The 19,243-nt window shown below is 38.9% G+C and overlaps 1 protein-coding gene across 4 annotated transcripts in view; it reads left to right on the forward strand.

Annotated features, from left to right (window-relative positions):
• The window catches only part of gabrb3 (gamma-aminobutyric acid type A receptor subunit beta3), an 86,074-nt gene that overhangs the window by 57,880 nt on the left and 8,951 nt on the right, over positions 1-19,243 (forward strand). For all 4 annotated transcript variants that reach the window (XM_066706092.1, XM_066706093.1, XM_066706094.1 and 1 more), the window contains 3 exons: positions 3,369-3,451; positions 7,433-7,570; positions 9,653-9,805. In XM_066706092.1, coding sequence (XP_066562189.1) covers positions 3,369-3,451; positions 7,433-7,570; positions 9,653-9,805 — 374 coding nt within the window. The remainder of the gene's footprint in view (positions 1-3,368; positions 3,452-7,432; positions 7,571-9,652; positions 9,806-19,243) is intronic.

A 19,243-nucleotide genomic window follows, 5' to 3' on the forward strand; every position in this document is an offset into this window, starting at 1 on the left:
TCTTCATGTCAGACTGACCTCTTTGGATAACCTCCAGCTTGTCAGGAATAGACAGGTTCAGAAACTCCAACAGGAAGGTGCAAGTGGTTCGGTGCAGGTACTTGAGGCCTTCTGTCTTCAGCCACAGTGGAGAGCTGGGATTAAACATCCAGTCAGCACCGATCTCCACTTTGCTTTCCACCGCCGCCATTTTGTGTGCCTGCCTTTGTTGTTTGGCTTTGGATTTTCAGCCCATTTTTTTTTTTTCAAAAACAACCTTCCGTGCGTTTCTTTTCTTGATCCAGACCACACAGCTTATGCCCGCATTCTCCACCAATTGTAACGGGTTGGGGGGCCCGTCACAAGAAAGGGCTGTATGTAGGCGGGGTCTGGTCTTGAAACACACAGTAGGAAGGCAGGCAAAGGGTACAAAACAGGCTTGCTGTTCTTTTATTGCTTCCCTAAATGGCAGGCACAGTGTCAAAAAGCAAAACAAAACCTAGCTCTGGCCGAGCACTAATAAAACAAACACTAACAATAACAGTAAATAACCGGGTTGGTAGAGCCGAAAACCGGGCAAACAGAAGCACGACAGGGGCAAGGCAGGTTCGTAGTCACAGTCCGTAATCAAAGTTCATTACCAATGGGAGGTTGTCAGACAGACTGGGGTTTAAGAGGGAGAATGGTCCAGGTCCAGAAAAAGGGTCGTAAGCCAGTGAATCAGTCAACTGTGAACTTATCCCTTCTTGCTCTTGCTCTTGCTCTTGCTCTTGCTCTTGCTCTTGCTCTTGCTCTTGCTCTTGCTCTTGCTCTTCTGTGCACCTTGCTACCCCAGCCAAGCATGCACACAGAGGTTCACTTCCTGCTTCCTTTTATAGGGGAAGTGGTGGGTGGGGCTATGGCCATCAGGAGCCCTGCTGGCTTCTGGGGTTTGGAGTCCTGGAGGAGATGTTTTTGTAGTCTCCTCCATTGAAAGACCCACCCTGACCACAGCCTTGCCTCTCACACTGCCACAATATATATATATATATATATATATATATATATATATATATAAATATATATATATATGTTCCACCAGTTCCATGATCAAATCACTTGATCACAATTCCTGTTGGGGAGTTTCTTCATGGGTAACACAATTTAATATACACTCACCTAAAGGATTATTAGGAACACCTGTTCAATTTCTCATTAATGCAATTATCTAACCAACCAATCACATGGCAGTTGCTTCAATGCATTTAGGGGTGTGGTCCTGGTCAAGACAATCTCCTGAACTCCAAACTGAATGTCTGAATGGGAAAGAAAGGTGATTTAAGCAATTTTGAGCGTGGCATGGTTGTTGGTGCCAGACGGGCCGGTCTGAGTATTTCACAATCTGCTCAGTTACTGGGATTTTCATGCACAACCATTTCTAGGGTTTACAAAGAATGGTGTGAAAAGGGAAAAACATCCAGTATGCGGCAGTCCTGTGGGCGAAAATGCCTTGTTGATGCTAGAGGTCAGAGGAGAATGGGCCGACTGATTCAAGCTGATAGAAGAGCAACTTTGACTGAAATAACCACTCGTTACAACCGAGGTATGCAGCAAAGCATTTGTGAAGCCACAACACGTACAACCTTGAGGCGGATGGGCTACAACAGCAGAAGACCCCACCGGGTACCACTCATCTCCACTACAAATAGGAAAAAGAGGCTACAATTTGCACAAGCTCACCAAAATTGGACAGTTGAAAACTGGAAAAATGTTGCCTGGTCTGATGAGTCTCGATTTCTGTTGAGACATTCAGATGGTAGAGTCAGAATTTGGCGTAAACAGAATGAGAACATGGATCCATCATGCCTTGTTACCACTGTGCAGGCTGGTGGTGGTGGTGTAATGGTGTGGGGGATGTTTTCTTGGCACACTTTAGGCCCCTTAGTGCCAATTGGGCATCGTTTAAATGCCACGGCCTACCTGAGCATTGTTTCTGACCATGTCCATCCCTTTATGACCACCATGTACCCATCCTCTGATGGCTACTTCCAGCAGGATAATGCACCATGTCACAAAGGTCGAATCATTTCAAATTGGTTTCTTGAACATGACAATGAGTTCACTGTACTAAACTGGCCCCCACAGTCACCAGATCTCAACCCAATAGAGCATCTTTGGGATGTGGTGGAACGGGAGCTTCGTGCCCTGGATGTGCATCCCACAAATCTCCATCAACTGCAAGATGCTATCCTATCAATATGGGCCAACATTTCTAAAGAATGCTTTCAGCACCTTGTTGAATCAATGCCACGTAGAATTAAGGCAGTTCTGAAGGCGAAAGGGGGTCAAACACAGTATTAGTATGGTGTTCCTAATAATCCTTTAGGTGAGTGTATTATGACACTATTCATTTCACTATTCTGGGTGTAATCAAATTCGCTGAGGAAATTATTTGATTTGACTTTTCAAACTGCTGCCATGAGAATAAAATATTGATGTATTTATGCATGTGCTGTATATACACTGCTGTATAAAAGTCTTATATATTTTGCATTTTGTCTGCCCCAGTGCGGAAACTAAAACTGGTCAATAATGGGCACCAGTTCCTTAATGAATCTCAGGAATAACACATGAATACCTTTTACACTTGAGACAATTAATATTGAGATTGATGGTACTGTATGTATGTATGTATGTATGTATGTATGTATTGTCCCCAGTTTTCTTCATTAATATATTTCTTTGTGAGATTACCATTAATCTGGTAAGCAAGATAAACTGAGCCTGTTGTTTTAACTGAGTGCTATTTGCTAGTCAAGCAGGAACATTTTGTCTCTATGGAAGCCCCTTGTGCTCCTGCTGTAATAAGATTGCTACTTCAAACGAGCAGGGCTACTTGATGCAACTGTATTCTTTTCATCATGATTTTATGGTTCATGAACAAATGTATACTTTTAAAATATAACAGTCAGCATCTTCAGTGTCATCTTTAGAAGAACAGATGAGTTTTCCAGGATGTCTTTCAAAGAATGGAAGCAAAAAGCAATTCGAACCTGATGGTAGAAAAAAAAAGAAAAAGAAAAATCCCTGCAACATTGAAGGTTCAAACACAGTTCTGTAGGGTCTATTTTTGCTCTCAGTTTGCAAATAACCCAGCAGAAGCAGTTGCTGGTCCTGATGGATGTGGATTTAATATCTTCTGTATGTGTTTTAATTGTGAATTACATATACTGCAAGGTCGGGGTATATCAATAGAGAAATTAAATCTGAAAAATGACTACTGGCTTCTACAGTAAAAAATCTATCTACCTATGCATTAAGTATTACGCTTTACAGAAAAAAAAAATGCAAGAAGACCTATATTCGTGGCTGCACTTGAATATAAATACACACATTTGCTTTTGATTTAGGATCACAACAACAGCTGCTTGTATGATGGATCTGAGGAGGTACCCGTTGGATGAACAGAACTGCACATTGGAAATAGAAAGCTGTAAGTATTCTCCAGAGAAATTCATGCCCTCAAGGTAAATACTATAAAGCTGGCCATTTTTCATTACGATGATTATTTGAATCCATCTTTCTTCTATACTACGGCGACGACTTTTTATGTTGTCAGCAGATAATCATTATGTGGTCTCTAGGACCGCTGGACATTATTTAATAAAGTAATCAATATTAACACTGCTAACTATTCTTTCCTGATCAGTAGTGTTCAGATGATGTGTGGTCTGTTTATAGTATTCAAGAGCTAAACTTTTTTAAAGCTAAGCATTTTAAAGTATCCTCTGAAGCAGTTTGAATATGTGTCTGCTAGTCCATGTTATGTCTGTCTAAGCAGGCATTTGACTGTTCGCTCTGTCAATCACAGATGATTCAATGCCACAGTTGTTTGCCCAGGGTTCCTCATCACGGCTCTTTTTATTGTCCTTGTGCTCAGCCAATCAGAAGTATGCCGCATCAAAGTGACTTGGCATTAGTCATGGCATGCTTTCATCAATAAGACCACAGCCAATATGACCAGAGTTTGTACAAATAGACATATTTAATATTCTTTTAAATACTCTCTCTCTCACAAACACACACAGTTTTAGAAGGAGGGGTTTTATGCACTCCTCATGTAGGCCACTAGAGGCAATTGAGTGAGACCAGTTCAGAGGTGGGACACTTGATCATTCTTAATCATTAAAAGTTGAAAACAGAACACAAACAAACCAATACTAGTAAGGACAGAGATTACTAGGCGTTCATATGGATGGATTTTTATTTAAACCAATACTGCTCAGTAATCCTTTAAGAGCTTTAAGAAAATGCACGCTTCAGCCCACATGCTTTTCCGAAAAAACGAAAACAAATCTAAAACATTAGCAATGAAAGAATGCGTTATTTTCTATATCATTCTGCTTTGATTAGGTGCCACTTCAAACATCTAAATCTGAACACAAGCAAACTAATGTTCACATTATAATCAGATCCAGCCAAGAGTGACTCAGGCACTGGGATACAATTTACTTTGTTATGCCCGATTGAGTCTATCAGTAGATCCTTATCACATTGTGGGACGCAGCACATTGAAATCAAGAGTAAATGTTGAGTACTAAATTGAGGTCTATCATCTTATAAAACACACAATTAAGGATATTCAGTCTAAAATGGTACTCCCACATTAATTATGTAAAACATAGCTGTTTTGACTTGTTGAAAAAAACTGGTGAACATGTTATTTAATGCTCTCACCCACAACATGACTAGTTTACCAAGGCACCCAATTAGTTTCTCCATCACAAATACTGAGTGTGTTGACCTAAAATTGCATTTTTCTTGTTTGAAGGTAAATTACATGTGGTAAAATGGCTATTAAGGTGAATGGTGATCACTTCAGACATCATTGTCCTAACTTTTCAATACCAGGGTTGTTGAAGATCTTGACGAGATTAATGTCAGTATGCACTTAGTATGGTTCAAGTTTGCTCTTCTGTTTTCTGAATCAGGAAAGTTAAATCATCCCCTTGTGTTGCCATCGACCTGGATAATGTCTGTTGACAAATGTATATGGCTGTACACTACTTGGCATGGTAACACCTTATTGTAATCAAGTATGTTTAATTAAAATGGAATAATATGTTATTTTTCTCATTGAGAATACTACCCAAGAGGGGGTGGGACATCGCTTGTTACTCAAGGCTGAAAGTTCTCTCCCCTTTCCATGTCAACAGGCAGGTGAAGTTCAAGGCATTTTATCTTCCTCCCTTCGCCTCAGAGGACGAGAGTTGTTTGCACTTGTTCTGCCATGTTTGGGAGCTGTGGTGCTACATGGATGGTACTTGGGGCAGTCTGCCACACAGACCAATTGTTTATGTCTTATGTGCACGAATGTGGGGACAGGCCCTTTCTAAACAGCTCCTGTCCCACTGGATTGTGGAGGCTATGGCAATGACCTGTTAGCCTCCCAGTACCTGAGCATCTGGTGGCACTCTCTACTTGTGACATAGCTACATCTTGGGCCCTCTTTCAAGATACCCCCTGACTGACATTTGTGCTGTGGTGAGCTGGGATTCACCACACACTTTCATTTGGTTCTACCGACTGGATGTGACAGACCCTTGCTCCTTCTATTGGGAATACGGTGTTGGCTTCAGTTGAGCCTCATTAGCCTTTGTGGGCACGTGCTCCTGGTCTCTGTTGTTGTGTATTGGTGGTTATGTGGTTGGTGGATCCTTGTGGGCCGATGGCCTCGGATGTTGCTTGTATGAACCGTTCCCTTCCATGTCTGAATTGTGGTCCAGTTGAGCATGGTCTTGTGGCCCCTGCTCCTGGTTTTATCTCATTGGAGCTCTGCAGGTATCTATTGGTTCCTGCCTCCCATTAAGTTTTGTTCTTCAGTTCCCAGTTGAACATGGCCGTGTAGCCCCTGCTCCTGGTTGAGTCTGATTTATGGTGATTTAAGGATAGACAGTGTTGTTAGAAAACTTGTTCAAGAGTTTCCCATTTTAACCAACAATGTCCCATAGCACTATAGGTAGTATTCTCTTATTCGGATAACCAGGGTTGCATTTATAACCTGTCATTATTGTGTTCATATTGAATGTATATGTTTATGCATTCATGGCCTATCCTACATTTACCCATATTACGTGTATTATTCAAGAATAATTAATCATGAGCAGCCGCTTATACTATGGTAGGGTTTAGAATTATGTGTACAGTTTGACTTTTTCCTGGGACTATCACTCCACAGATTAACATAAGTAGACTGAATTAAAAAGTGAAATGCAATCAAATATAAAACTATTCAATTAAAGTCCTATATGCTTCTAAATTGATATTGACAGAATTCTACTAAGATTTGTGAAAATGCCCCTTAGTATGAGAACTCCAAATGGTTAAATACAATATCCATTTGAAATCCAATTAATGAAAAAAGTTGCAATTTGATAAAAGATAGTTATTGGCATGCAACTGGATATATGATGGATTTAGAGCTGGCTCGTAGTCAAAAGTAAAAAGGATGTGAATTGAGGAGGAATGCAACAACAGATACACTGCTGTGTCGGTAAATACATTATAATGTTAAACAAGGCAGGGAACATAGTCCCACACAAAATATTTGTGAATTATAATGTAATTAGTAATTGGTATGTTTTAAACACACTGGGCAGGTACGTTGCAGCCACTCAATACACAGCAATACATTTTTCATATCTAGCCACATTCACTACGTTATATTCCTTAATGAAAATTAAACAACTTTTACAGCTGGGATATATAAAAAAGGCAAAATGCTAGGGTATATTAAAACAAGGGCAGTAATGTTCAGACTGTACAATGCACTAGTTAGAGCTCATCTGGATACTGTGGACAGTTCTGGGCTCCACACTTCAAGAAAGATATCGCTGCTCTAGAGGCAGTTCAGAGGAGAGCAACCAGACTTATTCCAGGTCTGAAGGGAAAGTCCTACTGAGAGACTGAGGAACTGAACCTTTTCACCCTGGAACAGAGGAGACTACGTGGGGACTTGATTCAAGTCTTCAAAATCATGAAAGGCATCGACCACATCAAACCAGAGGAGCTTTTCCAGATCAGCAGGGACACACACACCCGGGGACACAAATGGAAATTGGGCTTCAAGGCATTCGAGACAGAAAACAGGAGATATTTCTTCACACAGAGTATTCGCAGTCTGGAACAAACTCCACAGAGATGTGGATGAAACCGACAATTTGGGAACATTTAAAAATAGACTGGACGTGATCCTTGCATCACTTTGTTATTAATGGACACCAAATGAGCATGATGGGTCGATTGGCCTCCTCTTTTCTTACGTTCTTATGTTCTTATATGTGATAAAACTATTTTTGATCACCCAAGCAGGGCTGCTGAATTCGCTGCAATATTTTAATTATACCCTATACATGTTATTACTGTAGCCAGACATTTATGAGGGTTTCTTTCTGTTTGTCACTCTGGGGTACAGATGGCTACACAACAGATGACATTGAATTCTACTGGAGAGGGGGGGACAGTGCTGTGACCGGAGTTGCCAGGATCGAGTTGCCTCAGTTCTCCATCGTGGAACATGGACTGGTTTCAAGGAATGTTGTCTTTGCCACAGGTAAATAAAAACAACCATAGTAGCTGCTTTTTGTCCTGTTGTTTAGTCTTCAGGCTTTGAACTTGAAGGTAAAATAAAATTATCTTTGTTTATTTAATTATAGTTTGTGCAGATGATGCTTTGATGAATAATGTCAGTTCATGCCCTTCAAGTCAGTTCATTACAATGACAGTTTACTTCTGTTTACAACCAATGGCTGGTTTGCAAGAACATGAGGGGATTTGTTTGCTTTTGCTACATGCCATCACTTTTTTTATGCATGCCCGAAGAAAACGGACTAAACCTATCTGACTATTGACATCTGACTGTTGTCTAATTGAAAGCTGACTAATCGAATTGACCAACAAAACATGTTTCTCTGATTGCTGACTATTTATCGGTTTTATATTTACCATGTTCAACCAAGACCTGGTTTTATAGTGTTTGTGCTTCAGGTGCATGGACGCGATTAACTTTGTTAAAGTTTATCATAAAAGCCATTATGGTTCTGTGTTCTGGGTCCTCGTGTGCTTCTCCAGTGATCCCATGGGAACCTTTGTACCACTTATTTCAAAGCCTGCCTAATTACCAAGTTTGCATCATATGCAGGCTTTACTGAAAATTACACTAGAATGGTGAATGATAATGGAGTGGCAATTATCCTGCTGTTTCTTAAAGCCCTTTTTAAAAAAAATGCAGCACTTGATACACCACATCATATATTCATGAGGCTCAGAACTCGCAGCATAAATTATTCCCTTATAAAGCTGCACACACTCGTGGTAGTGCTACAGTAATGATTCATTCTCTGCACTGTAGCTCCTAAATTAATGAGATCTATAATGGATGTTATTTTTTACATATTTTGAGAGTAGATAACTGTGCCTAAGCATGCTTGTTGTTGGCTTTTGTGCAATAATTGGCAGCCTGACTAAGAAAGACTATTTGTTTTATTTATAATTGTTTTTAGGATAACGTATTCTGTTTAGTATAAATTAACGGCCTTAGCGCAGTAATCGAAATATGTTTGGAAAAAAATAAAAGCGAAACAGCTGAAGTGTTTAGTAAATAACTCCAGTGCACGTAGCATTGATGTAACTATTGCAATATTTTTGTCTAACCAAATTAATCCTTAATCAGCCCCAAGTAGAATCGTGCACTTTATTTTATACTTCCTTATGTAATGTCAGCTTTACTTTCATCTGCTACCGGTATGTTGATTGCTCAGTTGCAGTGAAAGCTGATGCATGCTTAGTGACCTGTGCACAGGGTTACATCTTCCCTGGAGAACAGCACTTCTGAACTTGTGACTGTGCCGGGGATGTAATTGAAGCTGTCCGAAGGTACAGAACGGGCAGTTGGACAAAGAACTCTCTCCCAATGCACTGCCAGCATGCCTCAGTCCTGCCCTGGAGGTACTAAATATCACAGCTATGAGCCCACAATCTGATCCTTTTCAAGCCGTCTTCAGATGTTCGGATTATTCTGAAATATTGGACACTTCATCCTGATGGTTGAAGGCCTCCTCCAGATGTTTTCACTTGTTTCAATCTACAGCGTCTTTTTTCCAGGTTACGCCAGGAATTCGATTGATTTTATCTTCCCATCTTGTCTGGGATCTTTTCCGTTGCTGCTTTACCCCATCTCTGATCTATCTGTTCTTCTTCCAAAGCATCCATCCCATGACCATGTTAATATCGTCACTCTGCAGTAATGTCACAAATCTTTGATTGTTTAATTTGTTTTGACATCTTTTCTTGTTATTCCACCCATCTTTCCAAGCACCTTTGTTTGGATTGTGTGCGTTTCTTTTTCTGCATAACACTGTTGTGTAACCACATACACATACAATAAGAATACAAAAACACGAATGGAAATATATGGATAGTTTTGCAGAAATGTGTTCTTATTCTTTGTAATCCTATGCCTTGTACTCAATGCTAAGTAAATCACGGTGCAACTTGAACAGAGCATGCTTGTTTCCATAGTGATAAACCCAATACATGCTGTCATTACCATAGAAACTGAAACAAAACCTCATATATGCCTGTGTGCTACTTGAAATAAATAGCATTTTTTTCTTCTTCAATCTTGTTTTCTTAGGTGCCTACCCACGACTGTCTCTGAGCTTTAAGTTAAAGAGAAATATTGGATACTTCATCCTTCAGACCTACATGCCCTCAATTTTGATTACCATCTTATCTTGGGTGTCATTTTGGATCAATTATGATGCTTCTGCTGCGAGAGTTGCTTTGGGTATGTTTATTTCAAACACTATAAATAAGTAAGCAATGTAAACCATACTGAATGAAAAATACATTTAATAATGCACCCCCCCTCAGAAATGTTCAGGATGCTGCAAAACATTTATCAGTGGAACTTAACCTTAACTTCATACTCTATATATGACTATCCTGCTCTAAGACTTTCATGATAATATTCACATTATTGTTTTAATGTGATGGATACATGATGTACATATTGAGTTTTTATCATTGAGACTGACACATGCCTAGCAGTACACCTAATGCATTCCAGTAAATCAAACCAATCCCTAAGCCTAATGAAGGGCTTTGAATAACCTTGTGCATTCCCATAGAGTAATATGCAGACTTGTTATCTACTGTAATGTGCTGCTTGGGCCCATTTAGCAGTATTAGGGTACTGTTGCATTATGAGACATCCTGAGTTTCCCCCGGGGAGCCTGTATGATTCAGTATGACCCTTGACATGGCGTGACTCTTCAGCAAAAGTGCCTATCAAAGCCACAGTTTGAGCACAGCAATATGTGCATCATATCTCTGTGTTTTTGTTTTGCTTTTAATTGGGGTGTCCCATATTTTTGAGTTGCCGTTGTTATTTTTATCTTCAAAATACGATTACTTTTTTAGGGTTAACTACAGCTCTTTAGCTTCTATTGTCACTGACTAATGTAATGTTAATTGCATGTAACATGGTGATTATATCAAATCCCTGTTTTTGCCAGGTTTTGTAGAACAACTGCCTATTATAAATACTTTTCCATTCACTAACCTTTTTTCTAATAAGAAGCTGCAGCCATATTCTTTCTTTTAAGCATCTCTACTTCTATATAACCAGTAATCTGTGTTTCTTCAACTCATTGCACAAATACATCTACAGGCATTGTTTTCTCATTTTGTTAATTCAAATGGTAATTAACGACTGTGGCACATAGTTGTCAGACACCCTGGCAGTGGGAAAGTAAAAGGATTGTAATATAATTACACATAGTGATAATATGGTAATTTGTAATGTTGAATATATGTCTTCTAGTCAGATGAACCTCCATATGATTGTCAGTCAGTTAAATTATAATGCATGAGGCTTTTTTCTAAAAATATATCTCCTATTTAACAGTCTGTTAGGTATGAATAAAAAAAAGGGAGATGCAGTGCAATAAAGGTCAACATCTCATTTGTATAATCGATTTAAAGACAAAGACTTTGTAATAAGGAAATCCAACAGCGGATGAGTGTGTTATCACAAACCTTTATCATACTATTAACCACAACTGCACAGCAAGGCATTCTGTCACACACATTAAGCAGTGTATTGCCATCAAGTTGTTGTTCATTATGTTCTTATTAATTCCCAACCCTTGTTAATTGTGCTTGCATTATTTATTTATTTATTTATTGTTCTTTTATTATTTTTTGTATGAGCAGGTTTGATAGGTTGCAAGGGGGAATATTAATTTCTTAGATGCAATTTGGAAACATTTTCCATTTCACTGCCACTGTATAAGTCTAGGGACAAGCGATTCTGTGTTTTTGAGTTTTCATGTCGTGCATATCAGTGAAAATAGGTGTTTCTATCTGTCTTAAAACACATTTGAGATGATAAAATGTTTAGCATTGTATACATTTATAATATATATAGATGATCAGCAGCAGCAGCAGCAGCAGCAGCAGCCTTTATTGTTGCTGGATGAAAGCAGGCCAAGATGTTTCCACTTGTTCGACAACCAGGTTTATATTTATATATAATTTTGAAATGTACCTGCAGTTTAAATGCACTGAGAAACAACACATTTTCCTATGTGTTCTTTACTTCAGTACCAAAGACATTTTCTTGCACTTTCACTTAAAGTGCCATATCTCAGCATAATTGTTACTTTATCACCCTTTTGCTGCTTCTGGTTTTACATTTAGTGTAGCTGAAAGCCAGAACAATGCCCATACAACAGATCTCAACAAATCTAATTTGTGCTGCAATTCCTTTTCTACACCCCCGCATTATGCAGCCTGTCAGGATTTTATGCAAGCGTTGAGGCTGTAAAATAGCCCCTGTATAATTTTCTTCTTATGGTAGTTCTGACAAAAAGCTTGATGGTCCCCATTATTTTATTGATTTATTTATTTATCTGCCAAATGAAAGCATCACAACTCCAACACATAATCAAACACATTTGCAGGCTTTTGCACATACGTTCCTCTGTATCATTATGGCAATTGTGTTATCACATAACGATCCTGCAAAATGACACCAGATTGATACTCTTTCAGGATCATACTATGTGTGCATTCCTTTGTGGATCAATTATACTTCCCTTGCCATCATGTATCGGTTTGTTCCTGCAGGAAGTTATATAATTATAGAATATCTAGGTTACTTTAAGAAACTCATAGCTGATATACATTTTTCAGTAATCCCCCAAAACAACATCTGTATTTTGTTATGGGAATATATAGTATTAATATCCCTAAATACCCCTAAAAAGACATACTCCACATTAAAAATGCATATTCACCAGTCTTTAATATTCAGATAATTATATGGGTTAACTGAAATAGAGAACATGTATTTTTAACAAATTCAGATAGCTCAAAATAATGCATGATGTATTGAACTCTTTACGTTAATGTCGTGTGGTTAAATTTGGCATAAATAACAGGATGGAATATTTTCATCGTTAAGTATCTACTTTCGAAAATCCCTGGCGTAATCTGATGCCATTGATAACTATTCTCGGAATAAGTCTGTTATCTTCTCAGGATAGGAAATGTTGTCCAGTCATCTTTTCCCCAAATTGAATGCATAATGGACTTATTTACTGTGGCTCTTGTGCTTTTCATTGATTGCATCTTTCTTCAGCCTCTCGGTGGCTCCCTGCTGAACTTTGTGCATGGTGATTTCAAATAAACATGTCAAATGTACACTTGTCAGTCCCAAGAACCTCATGGCATGGTTCCAGTGAGGATGATACATATGTTGTTTATTTCCCTTTCCCCCAAAGCAAGAGCTTTCTTGCTGGGTCTCTTCCCCAGAGATCATATTTATGTAGAGTGTCATGTGAGTATACTCCTTGAAACTTTATACGTGCGGTACTTTTCAATTCAATCCATTATTTTCCAGTATTTATATGTGTGTGTGTGTGTGTGCACATGAGTGTATAGAAGTGTGGAAGGACACCTAAAGTGGTTGATGAAGTGGTCTGCAAACCTCTTATTACGGTCCTGTTAAATGGTGTTGAAACCAGGCAGACATGCATATTAATGGAAGAAATGTTGCGCAGGATTTTAATTCAAAGATACCGCAAAACTCTCACACTACAACCAAAGAAAACACAACATTTTGGGCATGAATTACACTGATTTTGAATTAGTCTCGTTACACACATGCACGCGCACACAATTCAATATGATCTCCTCTTGGTGAAAGTAATATGTAATAGAAAACGCAAGTCTTGACACAAGCTTTTGAAAAATTCAAACAAAACTGAACTTTGCTCATTCACAAGCAAACATACACACCACAAAGACAACAATACCAACAACACCTAGACGAGCAAGAGCCATGTATTCTATTGACTGTAGCCCGGGAGAGCATTTGAGAGTAATTCCCAGAATGAGACAATTAATCAAAATGATGAACAAATGATAATGTAATGATTATATTCAGAAGGAGAGAAAAATAAATTCAGTAGTGAGCGCTGGAGACCAAAGCATTTTTCATGGGGACGACAAAAACAAAAGCTCACCTAAAGTATACGTATTCCATGTGTGACAGACTGTTAGATATAGCTTTTTTGATCTAAGGAAAAATTAAATCCATGATGTTTTATTAATTAAATGTTTCTGTTTTATGTGGGGAAGGGAAGGAATTTGTAGTTAGTATTAACTTATAGGTGCGTGTGGGTGTGAATTGTGTCAGCAAGAGAAGGCAAATGTGGATTCGTAGTGTTGTTGTTTAGTGCACATGTTTAAAGGCCCTGATTCCAGCTGTTTAGAGGGAGAAGCGGATCATGGGGGGGAAGGCTTGGGTTGGTAAAAGAGACAATCAAAGGAAAGAGCTAGATAGTACAGAATCAGTCCACTGTGTAGTTTAATAAGCCTTTAGTAAAATAGAGAGAGACAAGAAACTCTGATCATTTAGTTAAACAAAGTGATCGTCTGAAGAGAAAGAAGCACCTGTTTTGTTTGTTTTCATGCTTTTGTTTTCTACGTGCTGGGGAGCACCTGTGTGCAAGTGATTAACCATCTGGGAAAAGGAGGTTGTGTTTCCACTGTAAAATAAATCACAGTGGTTGTTTTAATCTAGACCTAAGAGTGGAGCCATTCTTTAGGAACTGAATGTGAGCGAGAGTAATATTACTTCAATCACACCATCCCTAGATCTCTAATATATTACTGAGAATTAACAATTGTAAGTAGAGCTACTTTTTATCGTGACTTTCTTCTGCAGCCATTATGAAAGCAAACTAGAGAGGGCACCACAAGCCCCTTTTCTTTCATTTGCTCTCACAAGAGGATTTGCTTGAAAAGTTTTGAGGCGTCCTATTCATTTAAATACTTCATAAGATTATAATGAGTGCGTTGCTATTAAATTAAGTGCTCAAGAAAGATGTTTTGTGGAGAGTACTCAAGTATTCACTCTCAAATACATAAACACAGCACAGAAACAATGTAATGTTTTTGTTCATGTCATTGCAGTTTAAAAGATCTATGTTGTTGAGACACTAGGCTACCACTTCAATGTTTTTCCTTTTCAAAGGATTTAAAAGTATATATGTTATTGTTTATGTAATTGAGGATGCGATTGTTTGTATGACAGCCACTGCTATTATTCGAGAGAGGAAATCACGATGATTCCCATCTTAAAAAAGATGGTTAAATTGTTGATTTAATTGTAGTTTCTGTGAATGTACTGAATGGTTAATAGAAGTAAGAAGATTACACATTTAACTAACCTGTCTCTGGAAATGTTGTTGGCTGTTGTAGTAATTAAGTGTTTACCGCTCCATGCAGCGCAAGTGTGCTGCAAATAAACTAAAAATTACATGAAATCCACATGAAGTGGAAACTGCAATTTTCTATATACAATAAAAAAGCCTGGTTTCTTAGGCTTTTCGTCAGTTAAGGCTGTCAATGTTTGCAGTAATCCTTTGGTGAAGCAACATGTCTTCATTATTGTAAGAAGAGAATCATCTAACAGCAAAGAGGAAACATTTTCTTTTTACAAAGGGAGGCACTTGACAGCTCTAAAGAGTAAAAATAAGAAATTCGCAGGAAATAAATCAGCCGGACATCATTTTGAACCCAGTGAGTCATTAAAGGTTTTCTTCATGTCACCTTGTAAAGAAAAAGGCTCAATTACTCCAACTTTTTGTACATTTTGCCAAGATCAAGCCGATTTCATTTACTGATAATACATGGTGCTTCACTCGTACCTAATGTAGATGAAGAAAAATGCGTCTTCAACTCCACCTCTTACCCTATAAAACACATTTAAGTAATGCATAAAAAAAATATATATATAACAATATATTATAGCACATGACTGTCATAGAAAATGAATACTGTTTCTCTTGGATGATCTTTGAGTCTGTTCTCATTTCTCTGCTAACCCAACCCTAGTGTACGGATCACAAACTGCTTCACCCTGTGTGTTTGGAAAGATGAGTACCAAGAACACATTCAAAATGCAGGCCAGGGTAGAGGTGATGTAACAGTACTGCTTGACATCTCTAATTAGTGTGGCGGCTTTGTGTGTTCTTCCGAGACTGACACATAAATCATTCAAAACTCTCAGAACACAGTATGTGGAGATATAATTGAAGAAAACAAATAATTATTTTCTCTTTTTTTCTTGTAAGGTGGTGGTTGTAGGGGAAGAGAGTTGAAAATAAACATGTCATTAAACAACAGCAGTCACTGGAATCCATCAGATTGCTTATGTAAGGCTATAAAACACGAGACATTCATTTCTGTCCCCATTATTCAAGAAAAGTCCACACTAGGGCTGTGCGATTTGGGGAAAATATCAAATTGTGATTTTTCTGACAGATATTGCGATTGCGATTTGATTTGCAAATTTAATTCTGTAAAGTCAAGCTTCAGCTCAATATGCTCAATAGTGTGCAGCACACACACTAAATATTGCACATAACACATTCAAGTACACATACTTGTTAACATTTTCTTCACACAGTAAAGGCTGCCAGTAAGTGGCATTACAAAATAAAGTGCACAACAAATCTTGACTCCAACCGAAGTCTTCCGATCACTTGCTGAAACCACCCAAACCTGCTGCTGTCTACAGGGAAGTTGCCGTTTGCAGACAGCGGGTCCTCATTGATAAAGCGCGCAGTGACTCAGACACGTCGCTCGTCCTGCTCAACCACAAGTCTGCCGTTGTGGGTCATATTGCACATGTGTCAATTCCTGTCCACTTTATTCCTGCATTCAATGCACAGATCTGTGGTTTTTAAACCACTCTTTAGTCACTGCATTAAAAGGCACTATTGCCCCGTTTCCACTGGCCGAGCGTCCGGACGTCTCCGTGTTTTGTGGAGGTTAAATATCTGGTGCTGGACGCGTCCGTCCCCACTAAGGACATGATTCACTTTCAGAAGAGAGCTGTGCGCTGCACTGAGACACAGGGAGGAGATCAGATACATTGTGTCGGGAGATATAATCTCAAGTGCCTGTGCGATCACGAATAAATTGCAGTTTTATTAGCAGCATGGAGTGAAATCCACGTACAGAGACAATGACTGATACAGTTAATATCCGAGTGCATTAAAACACTGATTTCACAGACCGGTGCAACGCCTGACTAGTTAAAATAAACTGAAGGATAATATCGGATGGTAGCAGCCGATGGTATTAATACTGTATGAACAGCTGGCCGGTGATCAGGCTGTGTGTGTGAATGGTGCAGTGGTCAATCCGCAGAGACAGTCAGTGTGAAGGCCAACACGATTCAGTTAACGTGCCATTTACAAGTTAAATGAATGAATAAATAAATACAGCAGATCTGGGTTTCCTCTAAAACATTGTCTTTAGCGAGGTAGTGGGTTATGGCGTTAGTTGTCTCCTGGTGCCTTCGTGAGGTCTTTTCAGATGGTGTAACAGCCGCAAACGACTCTGAAATCGTACTTCGCTGTTATCGCTGCTACACTGCGTTTCAGTGGCGGGACTTCAGTCGACTGTGCAATGCGCTCCTCCAGCCGCCGCGGCGCTGTTTCCCGAAATAATCCCATATTACCGAAGTGCTGTTTTCTTTGGTATTAATTTGCCTAATGATCGCTCTGGCTCTGCAGATGCCATAACCCCAGTGCACCACGCTTCGCGGTTTGTTTTTAATGGGGGCGTGTACGCAGTGGGCTGGGCAGCACTGATTGGGCAGGACGGAGGTGCGCTCACTCTATTGGTTAGTAAGATGCCACACAAAGAGCGCAGTCATGCTTTTGCTCTGGGACACTCGCTGCATATTGTTCATATCGCATCCACATCGCAATGTTTCAAATCGCGATTGCGATTCAATTTCGATTAATCGTTCAGCCCTATTCCACACTGTATACAAATGTGACTATATGAAAAGACTTATCAATAGATGAATGAAGCAAGCAGTGACAGTTAATGGAGAAGGGTTATGTTGCCCCTAAGTGCTACATATCCTATGATTTTGCAATAAAGCTAAAGACAAAATAAAAATAAGATCCTGCGTGAGACGAAACAAAACCCAATGCGAAAGGCCAGTGGTGAGCAGGACTCTCACTGTGTTTGTGAAGCAGAAGTCTTCTGCTGTAAATGGACACATAGCAGGGTATTACTGAGGTGAGGATGTGGAGAGAAGCCGAAGCGGTGTCTTTGCAGGACACTAGAGCACTGAAAGCGGGAGGCAGCTTGATAAACGATGAGTTTGTTACGAGAACATAAAATAGTCTGTAAATAAGATGATACAGTACAGGTTTGGAGTTGACTTTCCAAGAGTGGAAATCAATGAGAGAATGGATGCTGAAAAGCAGATTCTTGATCAGCTTCCCATACTCACTTTAAATTGTATAATTGCTCAGTATATTATATATATATATATATATATAAAATTTCATCTGAAATGCGAATGCATAGGTCTATATGAAGTGGTTTTATTGTTTTTTACAATTTGCTCTAGCACTGGCACTAAAGCATGGATGTAAATTACAAATGTAAAAGGATGTAAAAGGCAAATGTACAAAAATGCCATCTTGGCTTCTACTGCCCACTAACAGACCGGCACATTCTGTACAGACAAACTCTTTGATAAAGTACTGATGATAGCTCTTGTTCTGGGAGTGATTTTACCTAAAAATTGGTGCACGGACGGTGCTGGACTAACCTTGTTATACTGCACTGATAAAATTGCCGGTACTCCCCGAAGTAGCCCAATTTCCATACCCATTTCCATGCGTACCTATTTACTAAGTTGAGCTATTACACAAGCTGGTTAGCCTTTGAAGATTCATGAAAGAGTGAGTGGGAAGGGGCATGTTGTTTTTCACAGGGGTGCAGGTTTGTGATCATGCTGTCAAAGTGTGGAGTGTAGTGAGGGCTGAGACAGCTCAGGAGATCAGTGAGAAAGTCATAGGGCTGCCATTTTAAAGAACATGCCTGCAACAGGTAAAATACAGAGTACTGGTAGGCTAATTAAATGCTAACATCAAACCAGTCTATTTTAAAGTCCTTCTCACATACACTGTGGTGATGCGTGTCATCTTCTACAGTATAAAGTATCCATAAATCAAGGATGTTTAAACCACGTTTCTAGTTTTCCTTTTCAACAGGGTTGACTCATGACATTTTCCTTATCATATCCTTGGCCATCATTACATTTCTGACTAATATAGGCTAGTTCCGTTTTATTTTTAAAACATCTTTCTGAGGTTTTTGTGCGCATGTTTGTTTATTAGGATAAAAATATCATGTGACCTTTATTTCAGTTCTCTAATTTGTGTGTGTGTGTTACCAAGGAAACTGTTGTTGGAGCAGGTGCTAAACTGCAAAAGCAAAATAAATATAAAAATAAATATTCTGTGACACATACTGACAATTTTTTTTTGCCCTTAGAAACCTTGGTAATCTTAGACACATATTGCTACTACCATTGCTTAACTTATGCTGGTTAAGCTGAGTTTTATTACTCAGCTGGGTAATATATAGTTCTGAGTTGATTTTAATAGGCTTCATACAAGGAATTGCATTTGTAAAATCAGAAGAAATGATGTTCTCCTAACATAAAAAAATATAAAGTGAAATGTACACAACTTGCCTCAATAGATGACAGAACGTTTTGTTGTTAAATATATACGTTTTAGGAATATCCATACTGAGAATTAGAAATGCTTTCGTCACATTACAAGTTAATGAAAAGGATTAAACAGCTTTACTGTATTTTGCATTCCTGGCTCAA

This window comes from Amia ocellicauda, chromosome 6 (genome assembly GCF_036373705.1).
Source record: "Amia ocellicauda isolate fAmiCal2 chromosome 6, fAmiCal2.hap1, whole genome shotgun sequence".
NCBI classification, from domain to species: domain Eukaryota; kingdom Metazoa; phylum Chordata; class Actinopteri; order Amiiformes; family Amiidae; genus Amia; species Amia ocellicauda.